This window comes from Theileria annulata, chromosome 3 (assembly GCF_000003225.4).
Source record: "Theileria annulata chromosome 3, complete sequence, *** SEQUENCING IN PROGRESS ***".
NCBI lineage: Eukaryota > Apicomplexa > Aconoidasida > Piroplasmida > Theileriidae > Theileria > Theileria annulata.
In genome coordinates this window covers 1,332,010-1,358,279 of record NC_011100.1, presented here as the reverse complement: position 1 = coordinate 1,358,279, position 26,270 = coordinate 1,332,010, and the positions used below count along the sequence as shown (strand labels likewise).

The 26,270-nt window shown below is 33.6% G+C and overlaps 14 protein-coding genes across 14 annotated transcripts, besides 34 other annotated features; 8 read left to right on the top strand and 6 right to left on the bottom strand.

Moving 5' to 3' along the window:
- Positions 1-102: 102 nt before the first annotated feature.
- Positions 103-1,833, top strand: TA18655 (Theileria-specific integral membrane protein, putative; the record flags this gene model as incomplete). Its single annotated transcript, XM_950227.1, has 1 exon — positions 103-1,833. The coding sequence occupies one exon, from the start codon at positions 103-105 to the stop codon at positions 1,831-1,833; it is 1,731 nt and encodes a 576-aa protein (XP_955320.1).
- Positions 160-228: a sequence feature (10 probable transmembrane helices predicted for TA18655 by TMHMM2.0 at aa 20-42, 119-141, 151-173, 213-235, 264-286, 299-318, 387-409, 429-451, 461-483 and 550-572).
- Positions 457-525: a sequence feature (10 probable transmembrane helices predicted for TA18655 by TMHMM2.0 at aa 20-42, 119-141, 151-173, 213-235, 264-286, 299-318, 387-409, 429-451, 461-483 and 550-572).
- Positions 553-621: a sequence feature (10 probable transmembrane helices predicted for TA18655 by TMHMM2.0 at aa 20-42, 119-141, 151-173, 213-235, 264-286, 299-318, 387-409, 429-451, 461-483 and 550-572).
- Positions 739-807: a sequence feature (10 probable transmembrane helices predicted for TA18655 by TMHMM2.0 at aa 20-42, 119-141, 151-173, 213-235, 264-286, 299-318, 387-409, 429-451, 461-483 and 550-572).
- Positions 892-960: a sequence feature (10 probable transmembrane helices predicted for TA18655 by TMHMM2.0 at aa 20-42, 119-141, 151-173, 213-235, 264-286, 299-318, 387-409, 429-451, 461-483 and 550-572).
- Positions 997-1,056: a sequence feature (10 probable transmembrane helices predicted for TA18655 by TMHMM2.0 at aa 20-42, 119-141, 151-173, 213-235, 264-286, 299-318, 387-409, 429-451, 461-483 and 550-572).
- Positions 1,261-1,329: a sequence feature (10 probable transmembrane helices predicted for TA18655 by TMHMM2.0 at aa 20-42, 119-141, 151-173, 213-235, 264-286, 299-318, 387-409, 429-451, 461-483 and 550-572).
- Positions 1,387-1,455: a sequence feature (10 probable transmembrane helices predicted for TA18655 by TMHMM2.0 at aa 20-42, 119-141, 151-173, 213-235, 264-286, 299-318, 387-409, 429-451, 461-483 and 550-572).
- Positions 1,483-1,551: a sequence feature (10 probable transmembrane helices predicted for TA18655 by TMHMM2.0 at aa 20-42, 119-141, 151-173, 213-235, 264-286, 299-318, 387-409, 429-451, 461-483 and 550-572).
- Positions 1,750-1,818: a sequence feature (10 probable transmembrane helices predicted for TA18655 by TMHMM2.0 at aa 20-42, 119-141, 151-173, 213-235, 264-286, 299-318, 387-409, 429-451, 461-483 and 550-572).
- Positions 1,834-2,519: 686 nt separating the features above from the next.
- TA18650 (uncharacterized protein) lies at positions 2,520-4,075 on the top strand (the record flags this gene model as incomplete). The annotated part of the gene is made up of 3 exons (XM_950226.1): positions 2,520-2,536; positions 2,665-3,335; positions 3,429-4,075. The coding sequence occupies 3 exons, from the start codon at positions 2,520-2,522 to the stop codon at positions 4,073-4,075; spliced, it is 1,335 nt and encodes a 444-aa protein (XP_955319.1).
- Positions 3,575-3,643: a sequence feature (1 probable transmembrane helix predicted for TA18650 by TMHMM2.0 at aa 279-301).
- A 257-nt stretch (positions 4,076-4,332) lies between the features above and the next one.
- On the bottom strand, positions 4,333-5,957 carry TA18645 (uncharacterized protein; the record flags this gene model as incomplete). Its single annotated transcript, XM_950225.1, has 2 exons — positions 4,333-5,373; positions 5,409-5,957. The coding sequence occupies 2 exons, from the start codon at positions 5,955-5,957 to the stop codon at positions 4,333-4,335; spliced, it is 1,590 nt and encodes a 529-aa protein (XP_955318.1).
- Positions 5,412-5,480: a sequence feature (2 probable transmembrane helices predicted for TA18645 by TMHMM2.0 at aa 131-153 and 160-182).
- Positions 5,499-5,567: a sequence feature (2 probable transmembrane helices predicted for TA18645 by TMHMM2.0 at aa 131-153 and 160-182).
- Positions 5,958-6,605: 648 nt separating the features above from the next.
- On the bottom strand, positions 6,606-7,538 carry TA18640 (uncharacterized protein; the record flags this gene model as incomplete). The annotated part of the gene is made up of 3 exons (XM_950224.1): positions 6,606-7,191; positions 7,224-7,393; positions 7,515-7,538. The coding sequence occupies 3 exons, from the start codon at positions 7,536-7,538 to the stop codon at positions 6,606-6,608; spliced, it is 780 nt and encodes a 259-aa protein (XP_955317.1).
- Positions 7,539-7,954: 416 nt separating this feature from the next.
- On the top strand, positions 7,955-8,878 carry TA18635 (uncharacterized protein; the record flags this gene model as incomplete). Its single annotated transcript, XM_950223.1, has 4 exons — positions 7,955-8,003; positions 8,190-8,333; positions 8,508-8,534; positions 8,604-8,878. 4 exons carry the CDS (start codon positions 7,955-7,957, stop codon positions 8,876-8,878), a joined length of 495 nt encoding a protein of 164 aa, XP_955316.1.
- Positions 7,964-8,003: a sequence feature (4 probable transmembrane helices predicted for TA18635 by TMHMM2.0 at aa 4-26, 82-104, 109-126 and 146-163).
- Positions 8,190-8,218: a sequence feature (4 probable transmembrane helices predicted for TA18635 by TMHMM2.0 at aa 4-26, 82-104, 109-126 and 146-163).
- Positions 8,627-8,695: a sequence feature (4 probable transmembrane helices predicted for TA18635 by TMHMM2.0 at aa 4-26, 82-104, 109-126 and 146-163).
- Positions 8,708-8,761: a sequence feature (4 probable transmembrane helices predicted for TA18635 by TMHMM2.0 at aa 4-26, 82-104, 109-126 and 146-163).
- Positions 8,819-8,872: a sequence feature (4 probable transmembrane helices predicted for TA18635 by TMHMM2.0 at aa 4-26, 82-104, 109-126 and 146-163).
- A 346-nt stretch (positions 8,879-9,224) lies between the features above and the next one.
- TA18630 (replication factor c-related protein, putative) lies at positions 9,225-13,028 on the top strand (the record flags this gene model as incomplete). Its single annotated transcript, XM_950222.1, has 10 exons — positions 9,225-9,972; positions 10,009-10,782; positions 10,916-11,161; positions 11,193-11,329; positions 11,486-11,719; positions 11,775-11,903; positions 12,070-12,165; positions 12,354-12,436; positions 12,467-12,566; positions 12,690-13,028. The coding sequence occupies 10 exons, from the start codon at positions 9,225-9,227 to the stop codon at positions 13,026-13,028; spliced, it is 2,886 nt and encodes a 961-aa protein (XP_955315.1).
- A 193-nt stretch (positions 13,029-13,221) lies between these two features.
- Positions 13,222-13,362: a sequence feature (Signal anchor predicted for TA18625 by SignalP 2.0 HMM (Signal peptide probability 0.002, signal anchor probability 0.992) with cleavage site probability 0.001 between residues 47 and 48).
- On the top strand, positions 13,222-14,286 carry TA18625 (uncharacterized protein; the record flags this gene model as incomplete). Its single annotated transcript, XM_950221.1, has 3 exons — positions 13,222-13,363; positions 13,522-14,075; positions 14,119-14,286. 3 exons carry the CDS (start codon positions 13,222-13,224, stop codon positions 14,284-14,286), a joined length of 864 nt encoding a protein of 287 aa, XP_955314.1.
- Positions 13,321-13,363: a sequence feature (1 probable transmembrane helix predicted for TA18625 by TMHMM2.0 at aa 34-56).
- Positions 13,522-13,547: a sequence feature (1 probable transmembrane helix predicted for TA18625 by TMHMM2.0 at aa 34-56).
- A 645-nt stretch (positions 14,287-14,931) lies between the features above and the next one.
- TA18620 (Sec1 family protein, putative) lies at positions 14,932-16,920 on the top strand (the record flags this gene model as incomplete). The annotated part of the gene is made up of 2 exons (XM_950220.1): positions 14,932-16,543; positions 16,697-16,920. The coding sequence occupies 2 exons, from the start codon at positions 14,932-14,934 to the stop codon at positions 16,918-16,920; spliced, it is 1,836 nt and encodes a 611-aa protein (XP_955313.1).
- Positions 16,921-17,778: 858 nt separating this feature from the next.
- Positions 17,779-20,306, bottom strand: TA18615 (ATP synthase alpha chain heart isoform, mitochondrial precursor, putative; the record flags this gene model as incomplete). Its single annotated transcript, XM_950219.1, has 6 exons — positions 17,779-18,236; positions 18,401-18,592; positions 18,740-18,877; positions 19,138-19,646; positions 19,806-19,978; positions 20,139-20,306. 6 exons carry the CDS (start codon positions 20,304-20,306, stop codon positions 17,779-17,781), a joined length of 1,638 nt encoding a protein of 545 aa, XP_955312.1.
- A 240-nt stretch (positions 20,307-20,546) lies between these two features.
- TA18610 (cold shock protein, putative) lies at positions 20,547-20,834 on the bottom strand (the record flags this gene model as incomplete). Its single annotated transcript, XM_950218.1, has 1 exon — positions 20,547-20,834. One exon carries the CDS (start codon positions 20,832-20,834, stop codon positions 20,547-20,549), a length of 288 nt encoding a protein of 95 aa, XP_955311.1.
- A 736-nt stretch (positions 20,835-21,570) lies between these two features.
- Positions 21,571-23,487, top strand: TA18605 (uncharacterized protein; the record flags this gene model as incomplete). Its single annotated transcript, XM_950217.1, has 5 exons — positions 21,571-22,324; positions 22,406-22,553; positions 22,644-22,733; positions 22,861-22,921; positions 23,068-23,487. The coding sequence occupies 5 exons, from the start codon at positions 21,571-21,573 to the stop codon at positions 23,485-23,487; spliced, it is 1,473 nt and encodes a 490-aa protein (XP_955310.1).
- Positions 21,619-21,675: a sequence feature (8 probable transmembrane helices predicted for TA18605 by TMHMM2.0 at aa 17-35, 50-69, 90-112, 156-178, 223-242, 247-266, 379-401 and 406-428).
- Positions 21,718-21,777: a sequence feature (8 probable transmembrane helices predicted for TA18605 by TMHMM2.0 at aa 17-35, 50-69, 90-112, 156-178, 223-242, 247-266, 379-401 and 406-428).
- Positions 21,838-21,906: a sequence feature (8 probable transmembrane helices predicted for TA18605 by TMHMM2.0 at aa 17-35, 50-69, 90-112, 156-178, 223-242, 247-266, 379-401 and 406-428).
- Positions 22,036-22,104: a sequence feature (8 probable transmembrane helices predicted for TA18605 by TMHMM2.0 at aa 17-35, 50-69, 90-112, 156-178, 223-242, 247-266, 379-401 and 406-428).
- Positions 22,237-22,296: a sequence feature (8 probable transmembrane helices predicted for TA18605 by TMHMM2.0 at aa 17-35, 50-69, 90-112, 156-178, 223-242, 247-266, 379-401 and 406-428).
- Positions 22,309-22,324: a sequence feature (8 probable transmembrane helices predicted for TA18605 by TMHMM2.0 at aa 17-35, 50-69, 90-112, 156-178, 223-242, 247-266, 379-401 and 406-428).
- Positions 22,406-22,449: a sequence feature (8 probable transmembrane helices predicted for TA18605 by TMHMM2.0 at aa 17-35, 50-69, 90-112, 156-178, 223-242, 247-266, 379-401 and 406-428).
- Positions 23,149-23,217: a sequence feature (8 probable transmembrane helices predicted for TA18605 by TMHMM2.0 at aa 17-35, 50-69, 90-112, 156-178, 223-242, 247-266, 379-401 and 406-428).
- Positions 23,230-23,298: a sequence feature (8 probable transmembrane helices predicted for TA18605 by TMHMM2.0 at aa 17-35, 50-69, 90-112, 156-178, 223-242, 247-266, 379-401 and 406-428).
- Positions 23,488-23,851: 364 nt separating the features above from the next.
- Positions 23,852-24,340, top strand: TA18600 (uncharacterized protein; the record flags this gene model as incomplete). Its single annotated transcript, XM_950216.1, has 1 exon — positions 23,852-24,340. One exon carries the CDS (start codon positions 23,852-23,854, stop codon positions 24,338-24,340), a length of 489 nt encoding a protein of 162 aa, XP_955309.1.
- Positions 24,089-24,157: a sequence feature (1 probable transmembrane helix predicted for TA18600 by TMHMM2.0 at aa 80-102).
- A 200-nt stretch (positions 24,341-24,540) lies between the features above and the next one.
- On the bottom strand, positions 24,541-25,336 carry TA18595 (uncharacterized protein; the record flags this gene model as incomplete). Its single annotated transcript, XM_950215.1, has 4 exons — positions 24,541-24,662; positions 24,693-24,910; positions 24,941-24,999; positions 25,028-25,336. 4 exons carry the CDS (start codon positions 25,334-25,336, stop codon positions 24,541-24,543), a joined length of 708 nt encoding a protein of 235 aa, XP_955308.1.
- Positions 24,550-24,618: a sequence feature (2 probable transmembrane helices predicted for TA18595 by TMHMM2.0 at aa 90-112 and 211-233).
- Positions 24,973-24,999: a sequence feature (2 probable transmembrane helices predicted for TA18595 by TMHMM2.0 at aa 90-112 and 211-233).
- Positions 25,028-25,069: a sequence feature (2 probable transmembrane helices predicted for TA18595 by TMHMM2.0 at aa 90-112 and 211-233).
- Positions 25,337-25,371: 35 nt separating the features above from the next.
- On the bottom strand, positions 25,372-26,044 carry TA18590 (uncharacterized protein; the record flags this gene model as incomplete). Its single annotated transcript, XM_950214.1, has 3 exons — positions 25,372-25,427; positions 25,457-25,612; positions 25,663-26,044. 3 exons carry the CDS (start codon positions 26,042-26,044, stop codon positions 25,372-25,374), a joined length of 594 nt encoding a protein of 197 aa, XP_955307.1.
- Positions 26,045-26,270: the final 226 nt, after the last annotated feature.

Sequence of the window (26,270 nt, the reverse complement as noted above, 5' to 3'; positions counted from 1 at the left end):
TGTATTATTAACAGCTATTACTAATAACCTATAGGACTAACCTGGTGACAACAAACCAATCAAACTAACTACTCTTAAACAAACCGACTGTACCCCTAAACAATGGAACTCGGCTGTACCCATACTGATGCTGCACTGAATTTTACTGGTGATGACTGTCCATATTTGACAGCTTCATTTGTCTTTGCTGGTCTATCTATGATGCTTAATATTCGACTTGCTTATAGTTCTGCTCCATATGCACTCATTAGATACAAGTTACCTGAGAATCTTTTTAGTGTGTTTGTTAGAAGAATGGCTAGTGCCTTGGAACTCTGGTGTCTGCCAAGTATGCTTCTGGGTAACATACTTGATAATGGTGTGAAAATATTATTCAAATACTACGGCGACAAACTCAAACTAGGAGACTACGGCGACAGCGAAAACAAGTCCAAGCAACTTAAGCAATGGACTATCATCTATCCTTCCATATTTACTATGTGGTCAGACTTCATCACATACGTAGTACTTCTAGTTGTATATTTGATGGGTGGTGACTATGGTAATGTAACTGCCTATTATGGTGTCATTGCAGTATCTGGATTCATCTTTGGTATCAATATGACATTGGTTTATGCTGTGGATTTTAATTATATACCTGTCTATGTTGCTGGTGAAAATTCATTTCCAGCACTAACATCATTAATTCATTATTTTGCAACACTGATATTTGGTAATCGAAGGAAATGGAATTCAGATTTTCTAATTGTAGTGATTGACATATCTGTAGCAATCACCATTTCATTTATTACAGCTACTCTCTGGACCGTATCATTCCTATCAACTCACAAAACTGATAATAAGTATCATATTCAGCCATTTGACAAGAATATTTCCAAACCTCACTGGGAAGTTATTTCACCTACACTAATGGTGATAGTAGGTATGGGACTGGTGTATGCTATTTATCCTGGTTTAGCACCAGGTATGATTGTACCATTTTATCTCATTGATAAGATTGAGATGGTACTTCTGATTGCTACGATATTTCCACCCGTCATTGTAGCACTACTTATCAAAGGATCATTTAATCAAGCTACCACAGAGTATTCACCTAAATCCGCATACCAACCACATAAAAATGGCTCTGAACCCGATAAAGATCCTGGTTTCGGCGGCTGGCGACATTACAAAAAACACATACCGAAAAACCCAACTGGACTATCACCTGACTTCAGCTGCAAAACCGATGATGGTGGTGAAAATCAATTTGTTCCTAATTGGTTCTGGCACTTCTTTGATCTACTCATAGTTATTAAGATCACTCTTGCCGTCATATTCATTTACTCACTTCATTATAGAGATTCTTCACTTTCCCGTAGTATCATTAATCAACCTAAGATGTCTACCATCCTCAGCATTACATTCTATATGTGTCATGAGATTCTTCTTGCTTTGGGGTTTCCAGGTGTCATAGGTAATAATGGTGCTGATTATGTTATGCTACCAGCGCAATATATTGGAGCTCTGTTTATGATCTTCCTAGCGTTTTATTCAGAAGGATACATTATTGAATATAAAAGTCATGATCCTGCTCATTGGCCCACAGAAGGTATGACGAAATGGAACGCGTTCTGCTATTGGTGTAAAAGAGCCAGCAAAATAACTAATCATAATCTTAGATCATTGTTTACAACTGATTTACGTAGAGATTTACTTTTATGTATTCAAAAGAATGACCACCTGACATGTATTTATTTAACTAATCATTGGTTATGTATGTATGTATGTGTTAGTGGTTGTCATCTTTGTGGTTTTAGATTTGTTTATGTATATGTTGGTGAATGGTTATAGGTAGATCGAGTTGAGTGGTGTCTGGGTTTAGAGTGGATGAGTTTAGAGTAGTTGTATTAAGTACTTATGTGTTATAGTTGTTGTATGGAGTATTAGTACCAATAGTAATATTAGGCTATTAAGTAGTAAGTATTTTAGGTATATAAGAGTATTAGGATATATCAGAAATATATAGGAGTATACAGTTCTTTTATGAATAATACTAAATGATACTTCATTTTCACCGACTACCTTAGTCTTGGGTATTGTCAGCATCCTGATCATCACTACTAGTAACTTCTTCAGCTGATGATCCTAGTCCTATCTAAATTGTCTGATGGTGTATCTTGATCACTTTTACCTTCTGCGGCACCTACTTAATTGACAACTGTTTGGGCTTCTTGTTTACCAGGAGTATTATCACCAGTCATTGCAATGGCTAGCGCTTGGGCTTTATCACTAGATGTTTGAAAAAGTCAGATGTTACACTAAAGAGTGACAAACTTAAACAACCTCTTAACAGGCTACTGAATCTCATGATTCTTATAACTGTCAACATCATACCTAAATCAAAGTTAAACCCAAAGAACTCTAGTCTGCGGCCAAAACAATTCATGCTAAGGTTACTAGTAATACTCAAGTCGGTACTAAAGCCACAACACTAGCTTCTGAAGCTGGAAAACTAACCACTAATCCTGGTAGTGTTTATGGTGATGCCACCAACGTAATAAACAACTCTACAATTTGGAACATATGATACACTTGACTGGTTGAGACTGATGAGCAGACTAATTTAAGACTCAGTTCGATGCTCTCAAAGATGTCTATGATAAGATACTAAACTTCTCCGAGATCACAAAACTACACGGTCGCATCTGGTGATCAAGATACTCCTGGTAAACTTCGACACTTGGCTAAGGAACTATATCAGAGAACCAATTCACTTGATATCGAAGTAAAGAAAGCTAATCCTGTTGATGAGAATTCTGCCAGTAGTCTTGCCGAGGCTGATGAAACCTCTGCTACGGGTAAACTTCGCGTTAAACTCAAAGAACTTGCTACTGCTCCTGGTCATAAACTAACTGCTCCGGCCCAAGCTGTCACACAGAAATACCAAGAAGTCAGCAGTGCATTCGGCAAAGTTAAGAGACAAGAAGTTACATATACCGATGCCAATAAGGAACCTCTATATGAAGCAGTCGAATCCGCATGGGAAGCATTCAATGAAGTGTATAAACCTGAAGAACTACTCAAGGATGCTGTCGGTGATAAAGATCAGCCAGGTTCTGCCGCTCCAAATAATCTTCGGGAAGCACTCTATCAACTTGCTGGTGCTTACATTCTTTCACCAGATGTACATAAGAAAGCCGATAGTGTTAAACAGAAATACCAAGATGTCAAATCTAAATTCGAGTTGGTCCAGTCACAAGCTGCTGCATACGAAGCTGGTAGTAAAACTGGTGGATACAAGGGAGTTGTAGATGCCCGGATTAATTTTAATGTATATAACAGGGTTATATGTGGTCCTAAATACTATGGCATTGTATGGCCATCCATCATCTGTCAGTGGTCAGACTGATGTCCTAAAACTAAATCCAAATACCAACCACATAAAGAAGGCGATACTGACCCAGGTTTTGGTGGCTGGCGACATTACAAAAAACACATACCCATAGACCCACAAGGAACACCACCAGACTTCGACTGCAACATCGGTGAAGAAAATAAACCTGCTAATTTTGTCGATAATAGGTTCTATCACTTCTTTGATATCCTTATAGTTATTAAGATATCACTGGTGGCAGCTATTGTGTGGACTTTAGCTTACATATCTAAGTCTACTGAATACCACCCAACTGATCCAAATCAAAGAAATTGCATCAAAGAACTACAGCTCAAACCAGCTGATACTTCTAGTTCTAGTTCTAAAGATTATACTATAGATACTGAACAAAACTTTGGTGAAAGTCATGCCGATAATTGTGGTAATAAGACCACTTCCCCTTTCAACTATTATGGCCATCTGACACTTACAAGCAACACAGATGGAAGCTATTCTAGTAAGGAGATAACTCTCAACATCGATAAAGCGGCATATACCAATAAAAGCACCACTGAACCACAAAGTCCAAGTCTCAATACCGGTACTCTAGTCCTAACTCCCACTGGAGATATCAATAACGGCTGCGGCCCTCATAATCTAACTCGTACAGTTAATGGTCTCAACCTCACACTCACTGGTACTGATACCAACTTTCAATAATAAAACCTATAATGTGATTCTCAACATCGAAGGGGATATCAGTAGCGGCAGCACCACCACCATTACACTCAAAAGACCTCCATTTGGATCACTTAGTCTGGGTACTTACAGCATCACTGGTGGTACTACTATTACAGGAGAACCGCAAGACAACACAGATCTTCACTCCAGTCACAAATCCGGTAAGTGTTGTATGTTTGGTAAACAGTATACTTGGACATCTGAAGATGGTTATAATCGTTATGGATGGCATTCTTTTACAATTCTAGGTCCATTTTAAGATCTTTTAGATTAAGATTGGCTTTGGTAACAGCATCGGATGTAGCTGGGCCGAACCATGGAGGTATATGTTTACCACCCCAGTAACAGCAACGAGTAGCTTGATGATTGACATGGAACTCATAGGAATCATACTTTAGTTCAGTGATGCTGACATTGGTGGCGGTGAGAGTTCCACTACCACTAGCATCACTGAGACCGCTGATGGATCCAGTGATGCCGCCAGCAAGAGATAGGTTGCCACTGAGATTTCCTTTTTTGGTGACAGTGATAGTACCAGTGAGGGTGGTATTGGTACCACCAGTGATGGTGAGGTTTAGTGTGTCATTTTTGGCGAGTTCTGTACTGGTCTGGAGATTATTGCCACTGGTGAGACTCTTAACATTGATTTTGGTTATCTCAACATTGGCAGTGGTTAGACTAGTGAGGTTCATATTGAGTCCAGTATGTTCTTTGATAGTAGTGGAATTACTTTGGGCGAATGTTACATCAGTTATATTTCCCTCTAAACCTTTACTACCAGTAATAGTAATACATGCGGGTATTAGTGAGAGACCACTGAGTTTGACCTTAGCGGTGGAGGAGGTTTTGATTCCTACAGTGATGGTATTTTTGGTTACCAGATCATAGATAAGAGCACGTTTATTATCACTAGTGAGACTAAAGTTAGTATTTTTGAGAGCAGTAAGTTTAGTATCTGAGAGGGTTAGAGTATTACTACCACTCTGGACTGTGACACCATCATCAGTAGCATTTTGGAATTGGAGATTTCCCTCGACATCACCCGTGAAGTTTAGACCACCTTCAAGATTTCCACTACCACCGATTGTGATGGTACCAGTCACGGTGAGATTCTTGATAGTATTGGCAGTGGCAGTTCCAAGGAGTTTTAGAGTATCATTAGTTTTGAGCTGGGTATCTATTTTGAGTGGATCATTATCAGCTTCGAGACTTTTGACTTTGTCTTTGGTGATTTTACTGACTGTTATGGTAATCTGCTCATTTATGGATGTGAGATCCTGGTTATCTGATGTAATTGTCATAGTTGCAGTACCTGTAAGACCACCAGTAGTGATACCATTAAGGGCAAGATCACTGGGATTTGTGGCATTGAGAGTAGCACCACTTTTGGATACAGTGATACTAGTATTACCACCAAGAGCATTAGTGTTCCAGCTAGAAGACCTTTGAGAGTTATGGTGCCTCCAAGAGTTCCAGCCTTGGTAACTATAATGGTACCATTAATAGTGATCGTATCACCAGTAGCAGTACCTTGACCACTGAGGTTTAGTATGTCACCAACCTGGAGTTGAGTATCGGTCTTGATTTGGGTACCACCATCTTTTCTGAGAGTAGTACCAGTGCTGATTGTTTCTATGTTACCATTATGGTCACTACCACCTTTGGTGATTTTGATTGTGGTAATAGCTTCAAGACCATCAGTGGCGGCTTTGATAGTAGTATTGTGCAGATACAGTTTAATAGCGCTAAGATTGGTGCCACCATTACCTTGGCATCCACATTTTTCAGTAGTACCTTTATCAGGCTTGGGTTCATTACCACCTTTACACGACTTCTTGTGATATGTTCCCCAGTTACCCATAGGTATATACGGATTGATATTATATTGTTTCATTATTCCAATGATCACAGGTGGAAATGCTGTAGCTATCAGAAGTACCAACAGAACCCATTAGTATTGTGACCTACAGAAAGTAAGCAGACAATTTCATAAATAGTGCGCCTATCAGTTGCAATGATAACAAAACAATTTCATAAGTAGCTATGTAATTCTCTACAGTGAAGTGAGTATATAAAAATGACAGCTAGAGAGATCTTAATTACAATAAGAATGCCAATAACATGCCAATTCCAAGCATCCTGACCACCAGTACCACCAGCATTCCATGGATTGCCAGTGTTGGTCCACTTATTACCGAAGCCTTTGGCATCAGATCCCCATTTACATCCTGGCTGTAATACTGACCATTTACCGAGTTTGCCTTTATATCTTCTTAGGATAGCTATGATGACTGGTACAATAATGTTAGGATCAGTAGCTATTCCTGGAAATCATAAAGGCAAGAAGAATCTCACTACACATATAAAATGTAATACTCAGGAATTTAGACATCTTAGGTTGATTAACTATACCAAGGGATATATTGGAATCTCTATAATGCAATGAATATATGAATGTAGAGGCAAGACAGATTTGAAATGGACCTAGAAGTGTAAATATATTCCAATATCAAACCATAGGGTTATGAGTCCACTCATACTGTTTACCCCAAATACAGCACTTAGTAGCTGCGTGCTGAGAGTGAAGTTCAGAGTTGGTGTCTGGGTTTGTATTGATACTTGCTGATTGAGAAGTAGAAGTATTTAGAGGAACATCACTGGTGACTTTATATGCACCCAGACTAAATGGAAATTGAGGTCCTTTGAGCTTACGACTACTATTACCATCATTGATTTGGGCAGTGCTGTCAACGGTGAGTTTGAGTGTAATGAGAGTATCCCGTTTGATTGTAACTGAATCTGTTTTGAGCTTAAGACTAGTAGCTGTGAGAGATCCAATACTAGTTAGTGAATATGGAGTATCTTCACCACTGAGGGTAATGTTGGTGATCCTCAGAGTTCCACCACTGGCTAGAGTGTGTTGACCATTAGATGTACCAACACCTTCGGCATCACCTTCTACAATGATTGTGGCACCATCTGTTTTCAGAGTAAGAGCGAGAGTTTTACTACTGACGGTGGTGCTGAGAGTGGCGCTTTCGATTTCAGCACAGACCATTAGTGGAGTTTTGTAATGGAATTCATAGGAATCATAGCTAATATTAGTGATTTTGAGAGTGCCGGTGACACCAGCACCGAGACCGCTGAGGGTTCCAGTGATGCCACCAGACAGTGTATATGTGGTAGAACTATCGAGACTCTTACCTTGGCTGGTGACTTTGATGCTGGCATTAATTGTGGTGCCACCACCATTAGAGAGAGTGATGTTGAGGACAGTTTCTGGAGTGAGACTATCTTCTGTGGTGAGAGGATGACCGCCAGTCAGATTTAGTTACAGGATCTCCAACAGTGGGAGTTAGAGTATCTTTGAATTTGAGACTCGCAGCGGCTTCACAGTTGCTGCAATCTTTGCACTTACCATTTTAATCAGGAGTGTTCCCATTTGGTTAAGATAGCTACATTTTAAGGTCTAAGTATATTATACTGTTAATAAATTATGAATTATATATAATTCTAATATTGGGTGTTCAGGGTCCAATATTTGCAAGTTCTAAATCTCTTGATGATGACGGTTTGTTAACGTTTGGTGGCAGAAATCTTGTTATCTGGGATCTCAGTGAATGAATTTATGATATTTAGATTATTTACTATTAAATATATTGTAATTAACTAATTATATTATATAACAGTTTTAATACGATATTAATTTATGTTGGTACGTTAGTTTGTTAAGAATTAGTATAATTGTGATAATGGAATCTTGTAGTATCCACATACTGTGTAAATAATCCCCCATGTTCATTTATGTTTTAATTTTATTTCTACTAATCATTTCAATTTTATTATTACCTTTTCACAATGTCTGGGGGCTTTTTAACCACTCTTAAATACGGTTCACTAACTCTGGGTAATTCTTACACATATCCTTCCATTTATATCTTATCTCATTAATTTACAAAATTTTAACAGTTTCACAGTTATTTACATTATTATTAGTAATTATTTCTCTTTTTTAATAACTATTTGGCATTTAAAAATTTTTTGATAAAATTTCCTGAATTATATGGTTAAGTAATGTTAAAATTTTGAATAGGAGGGTTATCAGCATTTGCTCCATACTTGAATAGACATTGGAGAGTGAATTCGTCCCTATTGAGGCCATTACTTAACGTATCTTGGGGGTATCTTTTCGGTTCACACCTCTGGGAACTCTTCTCCAATTCACTTCAATCCAAAGGTATCCAAATACTTACACTTAACATAATATACTAATTACATACTAATCCTGACTTCACAAGTTAACATGTTTTTGCACTATATAATATAAATAGTTTTAAAAATTAGTTTTCACTAGTTAACACTTTTGGATTAGTTATTGAAAATTTTATATTGTAAATTAATAATACTATAGATAATGAAAAAACTGGTGATAAAAAAGGTAATTTCAACTTCATCTCTCATCTTTATTACTAATATAATTAATATTATGGATAATATATGAATGTAGTTGAGGTATTGGAATCGGATGGATTTTTTTTGTTGGCAGTTTTGGGTAATAGTTTGGTGCTGATAACGACGTTTGGATTGGCGCCTTCGTTCAAGAAATTACAGTGGTGTGCATACGCATCTTTGCTCTCGACTCTTACCAATTACTTCCTAGTCTACCCAAACGTGAACGGAAAGTCGGAGTTCTTTGTCTTCAGAATGGTCAAACCGAAAACTCTCTCAAGACTACTACTCTTCACCACTCTTTCAACACTTTTACTCTATACTGTTTCTTAATTTAATCCAACTCATACATTATACTACCGCCTTCCACACATATTCTCAGTTTTTATAATATATATTATATACCATTATAATATTATAATAACGTGTAAATTATGATAGTTTAGAAAATTAGTTAAAAATTAGATGAAGAAGGTCCATTTAGGAAAATTATTATGAAATTATTATAGTGTTTTTTATAAAATTGATGGTGTGCGTCCGCTATACTATCGCACATCATGTAAGTATTTTCCACCGATTTTTACAAATAGTTATTTTACACAATTTAAATTAATAATATACTTGTGACGTTAAAACCATGTATGATATAACTGAGTCCATTTGAAACCACCAGGATTCCATGGATATTCGCTCCTTTTTCGCAAAAGCAAACACTTCCAACACTAACACCAATAGTAATACTATCAACAGTACTGCCAAAGTTGGTAAAAGTAAAGGTGAAGATGACAAATCACCTAAGAACGAAAAAGATGATAAATTAAAAGAACCAGTTGAGTCGAAAGAAGATGAAAGTAAGAATATTGAGTTTGATGAGTTTGAGTTTTTAAATAAGACCAAAAGGTCATTAAAGAGAAGAATTATCTATTCCAGCGACTCAGATTCCAATTCTGATGAAACGCCTCAAAGAATCATTTCTAATCCTAATTCTCCAAAACCTGATTTAATTGATGCCTCAGAAAAAGTCCAGCCTGTACCAGAGGAACAAATAAAAGATGTAGAACAACAAATGAACGATGAATCTGAAGCTAAGAATAAGGAAGAAGATTATGAAGAGGTAAAATCCGCTCTCGGTACTATAGTGGAAAAGTTGAAGGCTGAGATGGTTGAGGAAAGTACAAATTCAAATTTGCAAACTGATAATCAATCTTTGTCTAACGATGAGAATGATACAACTGATCCCCCAGATGTTGTTAGTGATAAAAACCATCAAAATGTTAATATGGATATTAACACTTATCTTGACACCATTTCGATGCCTAAAACTCCCCCTGAAACCCCCTCTAAACCTTGTAAATCGTCATCCAATAACTCTGTTTACACCATTTCATCCAACGATTCCAACACTGTATCGCCAATTAATAATACCAGTAATATTTTAACTAGTAATCAGTTAATTAGTTCAGTTGATACCATAAATAATACCCTTTTAAAGGATTCAGGATCGACAACACCAAAAACCATTATTAAGGTTATAAAGACTTTCTCCCCTGATAAGAAGAAAGAAAATGTACCAATGATTCCACTCTTTTCATCGGATTCCTCACCCACAGTTGTTTCAATTCCTTCAGACTCTTCTAATAGTCCCGTCGCGACAGTTACTAACACTAATGATAATACTGATGACAACACCACTATTGTTAATAATGTTAACAAGGATCGAGATATAGTGAACAGTGAGAGTAGTGTCGGTGGAATTGAGGGTAAGAAATTTGTGTTTACAGGAGAGATGAGTATTGACCGTCTGGAGGCGACTTTCAGGGTCAAAAAGTTGGGCGGAATTGTGGTTTCGGCAGTAAGTGGTGTGACTAACTATTTGGTTTATGGTGAAAAGTTGGAAGATGGAAGGCCCTACCAATCAGGCGTAAAGTACAAAAAGGCACTTGAACTTAACAGTAAAAAAAACCTAAATATTCAACTCTTAAACGAACAACAATTCCTACAGTTGCTCCAATCAAACGCCGATAGTACTGTCGACACTAGTAGTACAGTTGAGAATACTGATAATACCAGTTCTATAGTAGAAGATGTGGGAAATAAGGGAAAAAATAGTGTTGATGGTGTTGAAAAGGATGGCATGATGTTGTTTGACAAGTATAAACCCAAGGGATTAGTTGACGTGATTGGTAACCCTAGACAAATAGAACGCTTAAAAGACTGGCTAAAACACTTTTCCAAAGGTTTAAATACATGCTTTACTCTATTCATAAATTTACCCTAAATTATATAATTCACCGTTATGTATAATTAGTTTATTTTAGATATTGTTAATTTTGCCCCAACTATCTTCTTAAACACTAAAATTTGGTTTAGACAAGGCGAAAGATGAGTTTAAAGCAGCTCTTCTTAGTGGCCCGCCTGGAATTGGTAAGACGACTTGCGCTAAATTGGTTGGTCAATTCTACAACTATCACGTCATCGAGTTCAACGCTTCTGATCAACGAACTAAAAACTCCATTGAAAGGATTTCCCCACTAGTTACCGGAACACTAACTCTTAACACTTTTGGTACTCCCTCCTCAACAGATAGCAATTCAGTTAATCATGTTGATTTGAATGGTAAGTTAAGATGATTTTTATGTATTTGTAGTAAAAACATTATTGATACTAGATGAAGTTGATGGCATGAGTACTGGTGACAAGGGTGGTCTTCAGGCGATTTCTGACCTTATTGACATTACTAAATGTCCAATTATTCTAATTTGTAATGATAGACTTTCTCAAAAGGTTTGTTAAGGTTGATGATTCCCCAATCTCTTCACAAGGGAACTTATTTTTACACACTATACATAGTTTTACAGTTATTCAACTCCTATTTAGCTCAATTTGCCCAACATTGAAATATATACAAAATACTCTTGACTTGCACAGAAAATGTTATAGATGTCTGCATTGAGTAACAAGTGTTTGGATTTGCGATTTACATCTCCACCTATAGATTTGTACATGAAGCGAATGAACGAGATTTGTAAACTGGAAAAGATACAAGTGACTGAAAACTTATTGTTGGAGTTGTACCACAAGTCAAACGGTGACCTCAGATATGCCCTAAATTACCTACAATTCTACAATTTGAACACAAATATCGCTAATTCTATCAATAAAAAAGATGAATCAGTACTATTTACTTAGTTACATTAGTGATACTAATATATCTGTAAAATTGGTTTAGCACTTCCAGAATTTATTTGATAATTGCAATAAGATTTTTCATTTGGCCAAGATGCCTTTTAATGAGAGGATTAATAAGGTTAATGACCTCTTTTTTACTGATTATAGTCTTATGTCACTGATGCTACAGGTTTGTTACTGCTTCTGATTCCCACCACAACTTACTTATTTATCCCTACCTGACTACTTAGTTATATAGTCTTAATTATCCTATTTAATTCTTATAGAATGTTTATCATAAATTATCTACATTATATACCTTTAATTAGTCCTTACTGAGTAATAATAATGTACAGGAGAACTATTTCAAGTACACTAGTAACGTGACACTATTATCGAAGTTATCACTAATATACGTATACGGCGACATTGTCAATACAGTAATGGCACGAGTATTTTTCACATGATCTCATGCTCTTTAGACACAAATATACTCATTAATGCCCGATCTCTCTTCTTTTACAGCTATTATACCATCGATTGAGGTTTTCATTACCTAGTCCTTGCACCACATTATTTACAGTTATATACCATTTAATTGTATATACAATTACATGTAGTTAAGAATATAATGTATTAGATAAATAATAGTGGAAGTGTATTGAAGGAAAAACTATCATTTCCACAATGGCTTGGAAAGTTTTCAACCACAAACAAAAATAAGTAACGGAAATATTAATTAAAGTTGTTTAGGAGACTTTTGGGAGACATCAGCAGGAATTTATGTCGTAAAACTTCACTTTACGGATATAACCTTGTCACCGACGGCTATCTCAATATTCTCTATCAAATCGTATCATACCATAACTAATACTATTGAATAATTAACTGAAATAATTAAATTTTAAGTTTGAAAAACGATTGTAGAAACATTATAGTTAATTTTATATAAAAAACTCAATAGAAATGTGTTTAGATGATGAAAAAGTTGATCGATGCAGATCTAGTGGAATGTGTAGAGTATATGAATGAAATGGGAATAACACGTGATATGTTGGTTGAGCATATTTCAAGTTTACGGCTCAAAAATGAGGAAAATTTATACGTCAAAGTACCGACACCAGTTAAAACCAAACTGACCAGATTATTTTCAAGTCAAATAATGAAGACTTCCACCGCCAAGAGAAAACTTAAACCACAAACTATTGATGTCGAAGGTTCCGTTGCAGAAAAATCGGACGATGGATTAGATTCTCAGGGTTTGAACTCAAAGAAACTAAAACCAACCAGAAAACTTAAAAAAGCTAAAAAATAATATCGTATACACCCCATCCTACCTTTTTTACACATTAACATCCACAATTATTAATATTTAACAAATTACCTGAATAATTTTGTTTGTATTGTTTTTAAATATTGTTTTTATTGTTTGTAATTTTTTTTGAACATATTCAATAATATTACACCGTTAATATTTGGATATTGTAAAAATTGTAATAGTAGTGTAGATGGTGGTGAAAGCTAGGCGTAATTTGGCGAGGAATGAAGGCCCGCCCAAATCAGTAGTTGAACGCAATAAAACTAAAGACAATAAAAAACCCACAACATTCTATGTTATCCTATTCCTTTTAGTGTTAGTCGTTGTATCAGGTATTACACATTTTACACCAAATCAACTTATTAATTATATATTATAGTCAATTCGTCTATCTATAATTAAATAATTTGATAAATATATATGGATTGAATAGTGGTATAATTATGATATAGGATTGGTAGAAATGCAAAGACATGTAAAATTTACAAAGAGTTTATTTTCGAGATTGAGATAATGTATAAATTATTCCCCATTTACACATTTTTAATTCGCAACACCTTAAAAAACAAATTCTACAACAATTTCCACATTTTAAACAAGAAACCTTCTCCACTCTTCTTCACAACCAATACACATAATACCAACAATAGTAGTAACACAAATAATAATAAAAATAATCCCGAACAGAAGAATGAGAAAAATGATGCTGAAACTATGAATAAGAGGTTATGGGATTTATTGGTGCCTGAGAGGAATTGGTCACTACGTTCACCCCAATTCTGGGTGTTACTATCATTAACTATCGCCTTGTATGTGTATAACAGGTGTAACGAAAAGGGATCAAAAGAAACTCAAAACCTTCTAGACCAGGACAAAATTAAACACAATCAAATTGTACATAATAATCTAATTAAACCTTATTACGCATTATTCATTTCCATGTATATTAGAACAACTAATTTTTTATATTTATCTACAAATTTGCAATTAAAATTAGGTAAAACACAGTCAATTGTGATTATAAAAAAGTACCATATGTACTATGTATAAAAAGTGTAAATAATGGAACGAGTAAGAAATTAGAAAGATAAAATTACTGCTGAGAATTTTGGCCACGTCTTTTACCAACAACGTTACTGGCAAATCTTCGGTTATAAGTTTGTCTCTTCTTAGCCCGTCCAGTCAATGGTTTCTTCTTCTCCTGTTTAGCGACCTTCGGGGTATGATTCCTGACCTTACCGGCTCTAGCAAGTGATCCGTGAACTTTTACAGCTATAGCATTGTTAATTCCGGTAATTAGTTAATTATATAGTTAATATTATATATTACCCATAATTCAAGTTGATTTCCAAAATCTAAGTAAAAATAATTTTAATGGTATTGTAATACTAAAACTAATAATATTGTAATGATAAAATTGATATTATTTCGATAATAATGTTAGGAATATCGTTAATAAAATGATAAATTATAGTGCAATATGATGTATTTTTTTTAAGAAGAAAAATTTTACACTAATTAATTCATTAGCTGATTTTATTTAAAATTCTAATAAACAATTACATTTACAGTCCAATTCTATTTCAAACTATTATTTTACTAGATTTTTACAAATTACTTATTTTACTCAAATTGTCTAGATTCCACAAATTAGATATCTGTTACATAATTAATAAAAATTATACAATCATGTGTAAATTAAGTAATTTCCTGTGAAATGACTAAAATTTGTATTTTTACATAATTTAATCCTCATACACCTTCCTTACCACTTTTACATATTTTCCACACTATTTCATAATTTTACTAATATTTTATCAATAATATAATGTGTTAAAAATAAATTAATAGATTTTAGAATTGCTATGATGGAATGCTAGTGTGTTATTGAGGGGTAGTAATGGATGAGAAGAGTCCTTACGAGTTTGACGATTTAGTATCTCTGATGCAAGAGAATTTTTCGTCAATAATTGAAAAAGTCAAAGGACTAAAGATTCTTGTACTAGATAACACCACGAGCAGGATCATTTCCCTTGTTCTTACACACTCCTATCTCCTACAGAATGAAGTTTTATTAACTCTTAATATTAATAGTTTGAATTTGGATTCAGGCGGAATAAGCGTTGACGATGGGCCTGATCGGTTGATTTCAGGTTCCGACCCCAACCTCAGACATCTCAAATCAGTGTTTGTAATTGAACCTAATGTCGATAACGTCAACAAGCTCTGCTCTGAACTCAAGTGTCCCACATTTAAGTCGTACCACCTCTTCTTCACCAACAAACTTGACGAGGGTTTTCTTGAAATCCTTGCCAGAGCTGACCAGTTCAACATTATCAACGGAGTCTACGAGTATTTCATTGATATAAATATTTTACATACTAATATGTTCACAATTAATAACACTCCCCCTGCAATTAACATTAACACCAATAATACTGCTAATATGCTTAGTGTGAATATGGCGGAAACAGATAAGTTGGATAATAGGATGATGAAATGTGTGAATTCATTATTTTCAGTTTGTTGCTTGTTGAACCAGATTCCAACAATAGTTTACAGGCGAAATGATGTAATTTCACAAACTTTGTCAAACAAATTACAAATGCTTTTTAACAATAATAACTTAAACTTACAATCCATACTACAACAGTATAACAAGTATAATAATAAGTTGACTGGTGTGGAAGGAGTTGGTTGCGTGCTGTTGATATTGGACAGGAAAGATGATTTGGTAGTACCTTTAATGAATCAATGGACGTACAGAGCAATGATCCATGAACTGATTGGAATTAACAATAACAAAGTGGTGGTGGACGACTCGGAATTTGTGCTCAATGACCAGTTCTTCAACTCTCACATCTTCCACGAGTTCATCCATGTCGAAGAAGATCTTAACACGCTCATCTCACACAATAAACTCAACACCATCAACACTGTTAATACCGTAAATACCAGTATTAATGTGGGTGGTAATACTATGAATACCACCAATAAAGTTGATGGTGTTAACACCACTTCTATGGTGGAAAATGTTTTGGAAAATTTGCCCGAAAAAAATAGAATGATAAATGACGTGATGAAGCATGTGAAGATATTACATGAATTATCCAAGATAATACAGAAGAATAAGCTGTTGGACTCCGGTTTGTTGGAGCAGGATATCGCTACCAATAGAAGGAACACATTGAATGACGTGATTGAGTACATCACAGACAAGAACAATTCCTACTACGAAAAGGTCAGAATCGCACTTCTGTTTGTCCTCACCTGTAATGACAGTGTGAAGATTAAGAAGGTTAAGGACTATTTGATTATGGGAAAGATGAACGAGTTGGTGGCTCTAGTTGACCGTGCCGCTGACCTCATAAAGGGTAAAAGAAGAATGAACAAGGAAGAATTCACATTATCAACTCTAAAGGATAAGATAACTAAAGTTTCTTTAGATACTCAAAGTCCTTATTTACAATTCAAATCTAACCTTTATACAACTACATATAATCTAATCAGGGGTTCGTTATATCTTAATGGATTAGTTAGTTCCCTTAGTGTGGTAGTTAGACCCTTCGGGGATTAGTTAATTATATAATTCCCTTCTCAATAGCTAACGGTAATTAGTTATATAATTTATTATGATGAATAATAAATATACTAATATTTAATAGGTAAATTGGATACTGAGATGTATACTATGGTTCCAAGTGCATATGATCTAGGATACACACTCAAACATAAACCTGCATCAGTAACTCATTACAACAACTATACTAATTACTTAACTATATTAATGACCAATACTAATATTAATAAATCCAATAATATGGTTGATGATATTGATTTAGGTAATAATATTTATAGTTGGAGGAGTAACTTATGGAGAATCTTGTGACTGTAACATAATCAGCCGGGCCACTGGAGTCCCGATAATACTCGGCGGGCCCTGCGTCCACAACTCAAAATCATTTCTCTCTGATTTTTTCAGCTTTCCTAGCAAATAATGCTTCTTACACATTTTAAACCAATTAATTTAATAAATCCAATTTATCGCACTATTCATAATAATTTTAATTTGTATACTAGTACCGTACGTGGTTATGGTGTCGGAAGGGAGCATGAAATAAGTGAGCAAATGCCCAAAGTGAGCGAATTGGACAGATTTAAGGAGGTTTTATCCGGAGATAAAAGAAAACAAATTAGAAGGTCTGATTTCCTCAAATTCACTGGCGGCAAGAGGCCCATAATCTCTTCACATCTCAAATCGAATCTCATTTGTAATCCTTCTATTCATTCTTCATCTATTTACTTATTCTTTTACATTATATCAGCTTTATTTCATTAAATACTTAATTTACAATTAAATAAAAATTAATTTAATTTATTAAAATAAATATATTTATTCTAAAATATTATTAATAAAATTTTGCAGCCAGTGGACTGATAATTTGGTGTGTAATAGCTTTTTTCTTGACTTTTAAGATAATGAAGCCTGAGAGTTACGAATGGGTTGAGAACGAGCGTAAGAGGATTGAGGCCGCAAAACAGAAAATCGCACTCATCAAACAAGACCAACAAAACACCAATACAAACTAATTTTAACCTTTTAACTCTTCTTTACATCATCATTACTCTACTAGCCATACCTATTTGTAACTTTAAATTAACTTTAAATTATAGTCAATATTAATCCTCAAATTACTCTATTATATACAATATACACTATATACTATATATTGTATAATGGATTTGATTAGGATTTATTGAAATTATCTACAAAGTGTTCAAGTGTTGATTTTAGTTTAGCTTCAGTTTCCGGACTTAAAACTCCTTCCTTCTCAAGCGTAGACAACAAATCTGAATGTTGACTTGTGAGGTGTTCGAGTAGTTGTTCCTCGTATTTTCCCACAAGCTTGGGGTCGAGTTTGTCTAGCAAACCGTTGACTCCTCCGTAAATTACGCAAATTTGGAGTGGAACTGACAATGGAGCATATTGTTTCTGCTTCAAAAGTTCAGTTAGTAGAGTGCCTCGGGTCAACAGTTGTTGTGTACTGGCATCCAAATCAGAGCCGAATTGTGAAAAGGCTTGAATTTCTCTAAACTGTGCCAAATCCAGCTTCATGGTACCAGAAACCTGTTTCATGGCTTTTGATTGTGCTGCTGACCCTACTCTGGACACTGATAATCCAACATTTATTGCAGGTCTTATCCCTACATTCAAGTCAGTGTTTAAGTAATACCGAAACTTTAATAATTAATTAACATTAAAAGTTAATGACTTAATAACTGTTAACTATATAACACTATAATACTTAACAATAATTTACAGCTAACTAAGTAGTGGTTAACAAGTATAAATAATTGTATGTAGAAACCTTTATAGAAAAGTTCAGATTCTAGGAAAATCTGTCCATCAGTAATAGAAATGACATTAGTTGGAATATACGCCGAGACGTCACCTGCTTGGGTTTCAATGATAGGCAGAGCAGTGAGAGAGCCAGAACCCTTAGCGTCACTCATCTTGGCAGCGCGTTCCAATAAACGTGAATGCAAGTAAAATATATCACCTAGATAAGATGGGGGTTATTTATACTATTAACTAATGGAATGATAAATCAGTGGAAAATATTAGTAAATAACTGTGAAATATATAAATGAGTCCCTGGAAGGGCTAAATGAATCAAACAATAACGATAACTTATAGTTAGGGATACCTGGATAAGCCTCACGTCCTGGTGGCCTTCTTAATAGTAAAGACATTTGTCTATAAGCAGTCGCCTGCTTAGATAAATCGTCGTAAATAATAACACAATGCTTCTTGTTATTACGAAACCACTCGCCCATACTACAACCTATCACATTATTATATTTCTTACTATATATAATTGAAATTATAGATAAATGCATAATTTGTGATGTTGTTGTCACGAGTAAACACCATAAAAGTTGGTGATAAAATTATCTAATTAATTATACTATTAATAGTATAGTCATTAAAGCAAATAAGAAATAATGATTAATTAATTATATAACTAAGTATCTCAGGTAACTAACTACTGTAAGAGTAAATAACTAAAACCACAGTAGGGGGTAACTAAGAACCCTAACGTACCAGTAAAAGGAGCTAGAAATTGCAATGGAGCGGGATCGGAAGCAGTAGCAGCAACAACAATAGTGTATTTAAGAGCATCATTATCCTCCAAAGTCTTTAATATTCTAGCTACAGTTGATCTCTTTTGTCCAATCGCCACATAAATACAATATAATCTCTTATTTTCTTCTAAACCTTCATTCACTAGACGTTGATTCAATATAGTATCGACGGCCAAAGCTGTTTTTCCGGTTTGCCTATCACCAATAATAAGTTCACGTTGGCCTCGGCCAATTGGAACAAGTGAATCAACACATTTCATGCCCGTCGTCATCGGCTCGTGAACACTTCTGCGGTCAATAATTCCTGGGGCTGGAACCTCAACACGACTTGTCTCCTTAGTAACAAGGTCACCTTTTCCATCAATTGGACGCCCTAATGCGTCTACAACACGACCTAATAATTCAGGACCAACTGGTACATCTAAGATACGATTTGTACGTGTTACAGTATCACCCTCCAATATACTCCTACAAATCATTATACAACATACCTAATTAAATATTCTGTTAAAAATATCCTACATTAACAACAAATTAACTATGTAGCTATGTAAAATACTAGATAGAGTGAGTAATTTGTGTAAAATGAATAATTGTGGTGGGAACCACTCCTTGTGATGGAGATACCTATCATCACCGAATACAACAACACCAATATTATCGGTTTCGAGATTAAGAGCCATACCAGCGACACCTGAGGAGAACATAACAAGTTCACCTGCCTTTACTTCCTTTAAGCCATAAATACGGGCGATACCGTCACCAACATTTATTACATGTCCAACATCCCTCACATCTTTCTACACATCATTTTAGAAGAAATTATTACTCAATAGAGATTAACATATAGCAATGCTAATTCGTAAAATAGCTTAATAAAGGATAAATAAAAAACAAATCATAAATAAACTATACAAATGAGGAAGGTTATAGCTACTATCACTAGTAGTGTTATAATACCTGAGAATCCCATCCAGCAATTCTATTTTGTAGTAATTTTGAAATTTCAGCCGGTGATACTTTAGTAGTGCTAAATGACCTTAAACCTTGGGAGAATCCAGTTGATATTCGGGTTTGTAACTTACATTTTGGTATCACCAGTTTTGCTATCCTGTTAATATAACTCATTTTCAACACCTAACAGTTAATTTTATAATTTAACTAACACAGTACCCCATCCCATTTTACACCTTTTTATAATATTTACTTGTTTTTCCATATCAATTTATTATTTTCACATCATTTTCATTGTTAATATTATTTAAATTATAATAATTGTTATTGTTTAGTTTGGAGGGAATTGTTATAAAAAATCAGATAATAATAATAATAGTAATATAGTAGTATAAAAAAAGGTATGTATAATATTTAATAACGATTATAACCATCGTTAAATTTATCATTATCGTTACGTCCATAATGAGAGTTAGTGCCGGTGACGTGAGTGCCGTTTGGACCTGTTACATGAATGGCTTTTTTGCGGTTGTTGTCCATAATTACTTCAAGTTCCACCTTTTCGTTTTCGTGCAGTGAGCGGAACCCGTCGGCGTAAATTTCGCTCTGATGTACGAACACATCCTCTCCATTTTCCAGAGTTATAAACCCGTACCCCTTCTTATTATTAAACCACTTACATACTCCATTTAATCTTGTCATTTTTTATCAAAACTCCTATATATATTTTTTCAAGTTTATTTATTTTTGAAAATTGTGTTATTTAAAATTTGTTAAAACATTTAGTCTCGAGGGTCTTGAGAATTAGTATTTAGATGAGTATTGGAGACAACAAAAAATTTTAAATATTTTTCGTAAAATTAGTAAAATTAATTTATAGTAATTATTGGGAATAAAACCTTACTACACCTAGTTACTAGATCTTGCTGCTTAATAAACTATTACTATACTATTAAACATATATAATACATGTAATATATATAATTTTATATATTATTATTTATAATATAGTGATAAGAGTATTATAAAAAATTTGCGAGTAAATAAAGTGAAAACTATAGAAGTTAAAAAAAATTTTTTATTACCTTTTTCTGCGACACAACATCACATTTGGAATTTTATCAATTATTCCTCTACACATTTTCCATTTTTTATTATTTCCTGTTTTTAATCATGTTTTTAATTTATTTACACTATTTGTATTGTTTTTAACATGATTTCATACCATTTCTTATTTTGGTAATTTTTAATTAATTTAATAACATAATATTGATTAAACATAACTTTTAATTAATTTAAAATAAGTTTATAATACTTTAATGTAATTTTCTAATTGTTAATGTTAGTTTAAGTAATGGTTGGCAAGAGAATTGTTGAGAAGTATGAATTAATATCATGGCTATCATTATCATACATTTTGAACTTGATTTTGTTCACTATGCAATCAATTGGTTTAATGTATTATATGTACATTTGCCAGCCAAAGTTTATATACATGTCAATTCTGGACGCCTTCTGCCTGTTTAAGTGGATAATAAGCATGTTACCAAAGCTTGTGGGACACAAAGGCTCTAACTGTTGGGTATTATACTCCCGCATATTTACAATTAAGGCGTTTATAGTTTTTTTCTGGGTATTGCCTGTGAAACCTCATTCGAAAGGAGTTCTTTTAAAATCACGAGGTGGTCGTTCTCTTGAGATTATGTTACTGTTGTTTATCACACCAACTGTGTATACAATTTTGGCATTTAGTACTGGAATTCATCTCTACGGTGGAGTTAATATGGTTTCATCAGAACGTCTCATACATTGTGATTTGATTATTCACGTAATCTTTGATTATTTGGATATCATTGATATTTTCCACAAGTTCTCAATTGACTACAATTCACTTATTAACACGTTCAATTTTTACAAAATCTTCTGTTCAGTTTTTCTCGTCACTCCAATCTTTCTACATAGTTACACATTTCCTCATTTTTCAACCACCACCACCCATAACACAGATAACACTATTGATACTGTCAATAATAATAGTGTTAGTAGTAATGTGAATAATAGCGGAAGAGTGATGAAAAGAGATGAGATATACTTTTGTAGAAAGTTTGCTGGAATTGTTGGTATTTTTTTTGTAGATTTACCATTTCTGTTTATAAGAATTTATACATGGCAATCAACCGTACACTATTCAGGTATAAACTCTTTCTTTACTTTATTTTATTTAATTTGTTTTATGTTATATAATTAGTTTGGTATTGAATATATGATTATAGCGTTTGCGCCGTTTATGTTGAAGAATTTGTGTTTTTTACTATTACAAATTTCGAGAATAAGACATAACTTGTCTGGAGTTGACTCGTCCCAATCTTCGAATAAACATAAAATCACTGCACAAACTGATTCAACCTATACCAACAAAAAGTATTTTCCACCATAGTCTACTATACACTTACACAGTTAACTATTATACAATTATTAATATTATAGTTAATTATATAAGAGTAACCATAGAAAATATAATAGAAATGAGATAAAGTTGATAAAAATGAATGAGATGATTTTGAAGATAATATTGATGATAAATGTGGATGTGAAATGTGAGTTGGTTCATTATCTTGACGCTAATTTGAACTTTTCAAATTTGTTTAATATTCTTCTTTCTTTACCACATTTCATCTTTTCACTTTCCAAATTCATTCTTATCATTATTTTACTTAAAATGTTACAGGTTCGTTACGGTGACTGGTCCACGGCCAACCACTAACCCCCAAAAGGGACTTAGCTATACAGTTATTTAGCCCTTACTTCCTTAGTTATAACCCTACAGTCGTTACATAGTTATATCAACTGGAGTACCTTAGTTATATACTTAATTATCTTATTAGTTCTATTAGTTATATAACTAACTAATTTTTGAGAGTAATATTGTCTATAGAAGGAGAATTTGGTATATGGTATGGAGTTGTTGGATTACACAAACTTGGAACGCATATTCATATCGTCTGATTATCGTATTTTCCTGTTTTGCTTCCACTTGATAGTATTAACTTCATTGTTGTTTTTGTTCATTTGGTCAATTCTTGGCCCAATCTCCGATGCACTTTTTATCGCTATTTTCACCTTCACAAGGCTTACAGCATTCGTGTTCTCATTAATTGTCATGTGCAACTATGTTGACTCACTTCGTTTATTGGAGTTTATCTCATCGAAATGGCCTGGAGAATCCATTCACTATATTTTTATATTGTTCTCCTTTAAACCGGTAATGCAACGTGGCGGGTGGTTTCCTCTATCGCCTTCCTTCTATTTATTTATTTATTCCCTCAAAGGAGACTTACTTATATCTCTTATCTAATTATATATAGTCAAACTATTGAGTTATATACTATTAGTATATTGTTAATGTCATTTATAGTTTATGAACTTGTTGATAAATTTGTACCCATTTTTGTGTGTGTTTTTGGGGAAAAGGAGAATTTACTACATCAATCCATCCACTTTCAAACATAACAAGAGCAAATTACATCAAAATTTACTCTTCAAAAACATACAAAATGTTAATAAAGGTTTGTTTGTGAGAATTCCCGCAAATCCCCTCTCTGGATCCTAGTTATCCATTCTATATATAGTTTTACATATTTTACTTCAAATTAATTATACTTAATTATTTTACAAACTTAAACCGAACTATACAATATAGTAATGATATATACCATATAATGTGTATAGATTTGATGAGTAGTGATGAAATATGTGATGTTAATTTATCATCATTTGTATTGTTGACAAACTCGAAGGAAATGTGTTGTTCCTGTTCAAGTTATGGTCTGATGATTGGGCCTAACCTAATAAAGTCCTATCGCCTTCACAATGCACTGTTTCATGTACATAAAAATAAACTGTTAAACACACTGGTGCTCAGAATGTTCTGTTTACTCCTGACTCTGATGAGAGGAGGTCATGTTGGGCTAATTCTGACTGTGTTTGCAGTTGAAGCAGTTTTGACAGTGGTTTACTGGACCTACAGTTGTGTGATGAGGAACATGGCAATCAAGTCACTTGAGTTGCAGATACTGTCCTGTGACATTGTCAAACAGAGAACTCTCGACGAGTTTGGAAATACAATTCCAGAAGTCAACGACAAAGTTTATCAAAAGTATAAAAAACATCAAACCACGTTTAAAAACACCATTTACTCCTTTTTTTAATTAATCTTTAATTGGATTATTTTAATGTTAATTTGGTCTTAATTTATTAATACTATGCAGTTAAGAGTAGTAAAAAAATAATTTATGAGAATTAAATGAGTATTGAAGTGTGTAAGAGATTATTTATTCTGCGATTTGTGCGATATTTTAGGAATTTTCTTGGTCTTATCCAACAATAAGGCTATCCATCCTTCCTACATTTAACAGTTTCTCAGTGCTATTGTATAACTATATATAAAGAAAACTAAGTAAGCTATAATTACCTCGGTAGTAATTAGTTCTGGCTCATTCTCTAGTCTGGTATTTAATTCAACAACCTCAACTAAAGATCAATAAAAATCTGGAAACCAACGGTTTAGTAAGCTTTTGGGAAGTTTTACTATGAATTTTTTGCTTCCAACTTCAACTTCACAAACTTCTTCTGGCGTCTGAATTTCCTTTTTCCTCCTCTTAGCACGTGATTCCGTACTTATGTTCTTACACATTAACTCGTTAAACGTTATTTTTACATTATTTCCAGAAATCTCTTTAATCAAAGCATGAGTAGAGTTAAGTCCGAATATTACGATTCTTAAAAATATTTAACTTAATAAAAATTACCCGTTTTGCAATGAATAACAATAATAATCCTCAATTAGAACCTTATTACTCAATAACAACTATAAAATCAAGTTTATCAATGAATACAATGATTAATATTAACACATTTAATAACAGTATATAATAATAATAGTAATGATATGGATGAAAATGGATAAAAGGTGTTACAGTGTGTTGTAATTGTGGAATCTGTGAAATGTGTAGATCACCGTTAAGGAGTGACTTGGAATCATTTTCAGTAATTTGTGTTAATTTAGAAAAACCTTCAATTACAGACTTTTCATTCAAATAACCCTCATTATTCAGCATACAACTATCAAGCATTCCATTTTTTTCACTAAAGTTAATACTTGAAATCACATATTTTTCTCCATATAACAAATACACTAAATCCATACTATATTATGATATTATATTATATTTATATTGTGTCATTTATCGGAATCTTGGATATCCAAGAGAAATTCTTCCACCAGTGTTTTTTCGTCTAAAAAAGAATATTAAACATTATTTTACCTTTTTTTGGTTTTAATTTCACCGTTATTTTATTATTTATTTCAACCTCACTTTTTACATTTTCTACAGAATTATAGGTTACTGTAGTAATAACTATGGTATGGTCGGTTATATAATTACTTTGAAAATGTGCTAGTTCGGGACAAAAATATATATCTATACTATTACTATATTATAAGTATAATAATTTTAAATCAAATGAGTACCTGATTGATGTTTTTTATTGAGAATCCACTGATCATCATCACAAGTGTTATATAGTGAAATGAGTTGGTCTTGAAGTCCTTCATTTATGATTTTATTTTTAAGTTCAAACTCCTCTTCCTCCTCATCTTCAAACCATTTGTTCTCATCAAAGATGAGTTTGTTGTTGTAAACTCTCTTTAGGTTTCCTACAACGATTTGGAAACACGAATTAAGGCCCTTGAACTCGTTAAGTACAGATGAACAAAATGAGTCCTCGAATAAATACACAACCAGGGAATCTGAGCCTATGGTCTCGATTGTAGACAATATTGATAGACAAACACTTTCCAGAATTGAGCCATTTACGCTATGAGTTTCAACCTTATATCGGAGTATCCACATCACATATCTTAATACGTTATATCTTATTATATGTTTATTAACTAATTTGTCCTATTACATATGAGACAAAGTTATTTATGAATTCAAGGTTTGTATAAATCACTAATAGTATAAATAGTTGAGAAAAAAATTTCAGGCCAAACCCACAATTATCAACTATTTATCAATACTATTTCTAATTCTAATAAATATAATTTATAACTATATAAATAGTAAAATCTCTATT